This window comes from Notothenia coriiceps, unplaced genomic scaffold (assembly GCF_000735185.1).
Source record: "Notothenia coriiceps isolate Sejong01 unplaced genomic scaffold, NC01 NC01_scaffold00000339, whole genome shotgun sequence".
NCBI classification, from domain to species: Eukaryota; Metazoa; Chordata; class Actinopteri; order Perciformes; family Nototheniidae; genus Notothenia; species Notothenia coriiceps.
Genome location: NW_011333040.1, coordinates 15,706,431 through 15,712,430, shown reverse-complemented (window position 1 = coordinate 15,712,430; position 6,000 = coordinate 15,706,431). Strand labels below are relative to the sequence as shown.

General features: G+C 41.5%; 1 protein-coding gene across 1 annotated transcript in view; it reads left to right on the top strand.

Annotated features, from left to right (window-relative positions):
• The window catches only part of LOC104951563 (ezrin-like), a 49,877-nt gene that overhangs the window by 33,761 nt on the left and 10,116 nt on the right, over window positions 1-6,000 (top strand). The window contains exons 8-11 of the mRNA XM_010778248.1: window positions 344-427; window positions 512-658; window positions 4,689-4,785; window positions 5,285-5,448. Coding sequence (XP_010776550.1) covers window positions 344-427; window positions 512-658; window positions 4,689-4,785; window positions 5,285-5,448 — 492 coding nt within the window. The remainder of the gene's footprint in view (window positions 1-343; window positions 428-511; window positions 659-4,688; window positions 4,786-5,284; window positions 5,449-6,000) is intronic.

Here is a 6,000-nt window from a genome sequence, read left to right as displayed (position 1 = left end):
CTGGCCGGCTCTGCTGCGATTGGTCAACCGCTTAGAGATGTCCCGCCCCTTAGCCCATCATGTACAATGTGTTGGAGCGCTAGCCAATAGAAGCCTGAGTGTGACATAGTGATGTCACTATGTTATGGAGGTAAACAAAGGAGTCCAATGGAGGCGTTTCAGGCAGGATTTGGGATTTTAGCCTTTACAAAGCATTTACAGGTACAAACGATTTTATGATAAACTACAGGAAAGAGAACATCCACAAAAGATGAATAGGGCCTCTTTAAACAAAAGCCAGAGGTAGTAGATCTCTGTTTATTGATGTAGCTGACCTTTGCTGTATTCTTCTGTCTTCCTTCAGAGTCCAGGAGCAACACAAACTCTCCAGAGAACAATGGGAGGAGAGGATTCAGGTGTGGCATGAGGAGCACCACGGCATGCTGAAGTGAGTGTGTGTTTTTATGTAATCTCACTGAGTCAATAAGTATGGATTTACATGATGATAACTGAATGCTGTGTATCCTTGCAGGGAGGACGCTATAATGGAGTACCTGAAGATCGCCCAGGACCTGGAGATGTATGGAGTCAACTACTTTGACATCAAGAACAAGAAGGGAACCGAGCTGTGGCTGGGAGTGGACGCTCTGGGACTCAACATTTACGAGAAGGACGACAAGTAAGCGCCTTGTTTGAAACTCTGCTGTTGGGTGTCTGTTCCTCCTGCAGCCACTGTGACACAGAGCTAAATTGCCTGAGCTTAATCACTATTCCTGTTCCTCTGCAGATAGAGTGACATGAATAGCAATGAGGGCCAAATGAATACAGTCCAAGGGAGGAGTATCTCCAAAGACACGGACAAATAACTCAGCAGTTGCTTTTGTGTCTCTTCATTGTCTGAGATGACCTCTTTTTATCTTAAAGTTGTGAAGTAGAGATATAGATAACCTTTATTTAATAAGGGGAAATCCATTCAGAGCAAAGCTTCCCTAATGAGCAGTTATTTAATTCAAAGGGTTAAAGCAGAAACACAACCGAAAACAGAAGCATTTATATGAAAAACATTGTTTAATAGAAGCTTAAACTGTTTTCCAAATGTATCACTAAAGGCCTTTTTGAAGCTGATTCCACCTATGAGCAGTTTTTCCAGTTACGTATTCATAACATGGGATATCCAATTTTTGCCGTTGCTGCATATAATCGTGCATGTGTCACCGTTTCATGTAATTACATCGTATAAATAGGTCTTTTGTTCACACTTCTCTACTTATAAAGGTACATTTATTCCTCTACATACCCCTGAAGCACAGAGTATACGTTTGTGTGCCATTTATACTAAAGATTATTTACATAAAATCCCCGCTGTACACTTGCTGACCTTATTTTTCCTATTTTGTGTTAGGTGTGCTGTTTTATTTCCCCCTGAGTAAAATGGTGGCTTTAACCTCAGACTTGTCCATGTCTGTACTTTAGTGTTCTTCTCCTGTCCATCCACAGGCCGTATGAAAGAAAAACATTTCTCTTTGTTAGTTTTCATGATTGGAAACCCATTTCTTGTGACGTGTGCCATCCAGCCTGTGCTTGGTTGCGATTGCCACTTTGTATGTAGGGCAAGACAGTTTGGGAGTTATAGCCGTCTTTGTGGTGAAGTGAGTCTCCCAGGTTCTGGCCTTATCTGAGGGGGGTCACTGCAGTGAAGTGTGTTAAAGGAGCACTTCCATCCACTTCCAGCACATGTACCTCTGAGTCAGATGCTTCAGAAGCGAGGCAAGAATCCTTCCTAAGCTGCATCTCACTTCGGTTAAATGGATTCCTTGCGTCCCTCACTTGCGTCGTTTCCCTGCGACTAGTCCCTCACACCAGGGAAGCATTGAGAGGAAGGAAACCACGAGAAGCAGGGAAATTAGTTTTAAGAGCAATGGGACGTCGTTTCCTCCGGAGCGTCACGTGAAGCGACGTCCGTTTGTGATGACGCCGCACAGCTGATCGTCTGACAGCAGCCAGATCAGTGCATGCGCTGCATCGTCCAATCAGTGAGCGATACACAATAAGGGGTGGGGGGCGAGTGTCTGAGGATTTCACCGGAGGATAGTCTGGTCGTTCCTCGATTATCGCTCCTCGATCCTCGCTCCTCGGTCCTCCGGAACAAATAAGGCCACTGGGACGCTACTCAAGATGGCGCAGACAAATCAACTTCCGGTGATACCGAGCCCGAGGAGCGAGGATATGAAAAATAAGAGAAGTGAGGCGCACCCATTGACTCGGGAAAGGAAGAATGGTAGACCAGGCTACCACGCTAACAGGCTAACAGGCTAACAGGCTACCAGGTGTGCGTCATATGCGAGGCCCCGCCTTAAATGGAGCGGGATTTCCGCCAAAAAATTTGGAAATTGGTCCGTGCGCAAAGCATTGTGGGGATTTTAAGACCGCGGAGTCTACAACGTGTGCCGCCTCAAAATGTCCCGCAACGAAGTACGCCGGCCTCGGTAGAATTCCAAGGATCCTGGACATTGGAACAGTCCTTCGGCGGCACTCGATGACGTAGTATCCTTGAAATAGTGGCTATGGAGCATCCTTCCTCGACATAGAGAAACACCCTGTGTCTATTGAATGCGGTGTGGGAGCTTTGTTAGTGGGAGAAATGAAAGAGGAAGTTGCTTAACCTTTATTTGAACCTTTTATTCTTTCCGTGTATGAGCTTCAGAAGTCTGAATGATTTAATAACTGTAATTGCTATTGTCTTAAAGTTCATCCAGTCTCTCATTTAGCCTTATTATATATTCGCTGTGGTTTTAAGAGCTAGAAACCCTTTTAAACAAAGCGAATCTGTGTGAGTCTGTCTCTTTATGTGCTCCCTGGGATCAGCAAAGAAAGGCCTCTCCTCCACGGTGCCCTCTGCCGTAACCATGGCTACGCCGACTGGTTTTTCAAGCTGTGCTGCACTTAAGAATGTGAGGCTAACCTACAACGGAGAGCGGCCGAGGCTCACAGTCTGCTGCCGGTTTAACTCTTTAGGCGCTCCTGCTCTGCTACACACAGCGCTGCTCACTTCAGAGGACATACTTTCTTCTCAATTGAATTCACTGTCAATGCCAGACATCAGAATCACTTATTCTTTCTTTTATTGATCTGCTTTTTAAAGGATTTAAACACTTTATTTGTTAAATGCACAATTGCTACAGCATAGGTTTTTACAATGGAAATCTTGAGTCTCAAGCTCCTCCAACATTCAACTTACTTAACATAAAGTAAAAGACATAAAATAGTTGAAAGAAAAAAGTGTCAATGGTTGATTGTGGCCTAGGGGGAAGAGTCACTTGTTCTGATTCTGGATTTGCATTTTAAAAAACTGTTATGTTTTAATCTGAAATGGAAATAATAGAAACAATATTTTTTTACTTTAAAGTAACTTTGGTATCTAGCTCCCAAAACGTGCCAGATATACCATTTTTGACAATTTAAGAAAAGGCAAACACTCATAGGTTTCAGATTTTCAAATGTTAGGATTGCCTGTTTTTTTAAATTTATAATTAACTTAATATATTTGAATTTTTTTTACATTATTAGAGACGTTTCCCACTATTTAGGAAAATATATAGACCAACCAACCGATGGATTCATCAAGAAAACAACTCAATTATTGATAAATCTCAGTTTATTGTCTTGTTTGGTCCACAAAAAGTCAGAAAATAGTAAAAATGTTCCATCAAAATCCAAGTTTATGCGTTCAAACGTCTTGTTTTGTAAGTCAACAGCCAAAAGATATCCACTTTTATATATAAAAATAATTTTCTGCCAAATTTCAAACTATAAATCACTTGTGAAAATAGTTGGTGGTAATTTATTGGTGTATTTTTTTATACATATTACAATTATATATATATAGAGCCATCATTATAAGACTTTCTAATGAGCGACATGTTCACCAATCACAGTGTCTTTTTACAACCCGCACCGATACAAAAATATGTTCTACTAACATGAATCCATTGATGAAACCAGCAGAGCTTCAATAAACACCAAATTCTTATAGAAATATTCACTCTCTGAGATAACTTCCACATTGTTTGTGTCAGGTTAGTGATTGAGAGGAATTCCTGTTCAGGCTGTGCGGTTTCACAGCTGAGTTTCGCTGCGATCCTTTCTGGATTACAACACATTTCTGGATTTACAGTGCGAGATTGGCATCTGTTCACTTTGTCTGGCTCAATAGAGAGAGAGCCACACCCCCGGTTCATCGCTCGTACTCAAACTGTGGATTCAGAAATCAAGCCAGAGATTTATTTTAAAATGACAGTATGCAGATTTACTTTGTTTCTGGTTATGCCTACATTACACTTGAACTATCCGTGTTACTGTAATAAATATCATTATTAATTAATCTGGGCATTGTTTTGATTGTGCAAAACCCAAAGATATTAAATTAGCTGACATGTATGACCAGAGAATATTTGACTTTTTTTGTATTTTTATTGAAGATTAAAAGTCCAGAGATAAAAAGCCTAAGCATAAATACATGGCTTTGGATCAGAATGTTTTTTATTTGGTCCAACATTGGTCTGTAAAGATACCAAAGCTTTTTGCCTTTTTAAAAATAAATGTATGTATATTTGTCTCTTTTTAGAATCCCAATCAATAAATAAACCCTCTGTTAGCCCTTAGTATAGCATGAGAGTTTAACGTTTGTGTTCATGTGCTCTCTTCCTCAGATTGACCCCAAAGATTGGCTTCCCCTGGAGTGAGATCAGGAACATTTCCTTCAACGATAAGAAGTTCATCATCAAACCCATTGATAAAAAATCTCCAGTGAGTAAAAAATCTCCAGTGAGTACAGTATCAGCCGACCTAAGATCTCAAGCATGCTGACATTTCTAATCCCAAAATCCTTCTTTTAAAATCTCTCTTCTCCTTTACCACCTTCTCCAAGTTTAAAGTTCTTGTTTCTCTTTAGATATAACCAACTTTTAGAGCCTATTACGTTGCAGTATATGCTTCTACTTAAGCTTGTTTTACCTGAAGCATCGTGTGTCTCTGTAGCGAGGAGACCACCATTAGACGTATCTCCACTGCTACTTACAGGCAATGCTATTAGTGATGGACCCCAACACACTAAAGTCTATACCTTATCTGTGTAGCTCACTCCCTTAACAAGTGAAGCAGTCTTTACCGTTAGTAGCAGGAATCCGTTTTAACGTTTCCCTAAACCTCTCAGAGTTTCTACTTCAGTCTTTCATCAGGCAGCTGTTTAACTTCTGTTCTCCCTCTCCCTCCTCCTGTCTGCTTCTTCTTCTTCTCTAAATGTCAGGACTTTGTGTTCTACGCACCGAGGCTGCGCATCAACAAGCGCATCCTGCAGCTGTGCATGGGGAACCACGAGCTGTACATGCGCCGCCGCAAGCCCGACACCATCGAGGTGCAGCAGATGAAGGCCCAGGCCCGAGAGGAGAAGCAGCACAAACAGATGGAGAAGTACGCAAACGCCCTGAAACGTGTAGAGAGAACATTTGAGAAGCTGGGACTTGCAAATGTTTCTCATCTTTTGCGGAACAAATGACTTGAAAGTGGTAGTTTAACCTCTTTCTGAACCAGCTTAACGAGTGGCAGGTAGTTTGAAAAGTGTGGACTCTTACTTAGTCAATACAAAACAAACTGACATGTTGCCATATGCAAAACCCGAGGGTCAAAAAAGGACACTTTATTCATATGATATATTACTTATTAGATAAGAGGGCAGTATGACTTGTTGAGGATTTGAGTGCAAACATTTTAAACATACCCATGAGTTGCAAAACCATGAGATGATCCCACCTCTTGCAGATGTCATTCTCCCAGACACTTTCAATCCATGCCCTTCTGTAAATTGAGACGTCCATTCACTGGGCAATAAAGCAGCATTCCTTCTCAAGTATGGGAAATCAGCTTGACTTGGCTGAAGTGAAAGTGAATGCAGTCTCTGCTCACTGTCTGCCTCGTACAGCTGTTCAAACACAGTGATGTAACACGGAGCAGACAACACAGTAA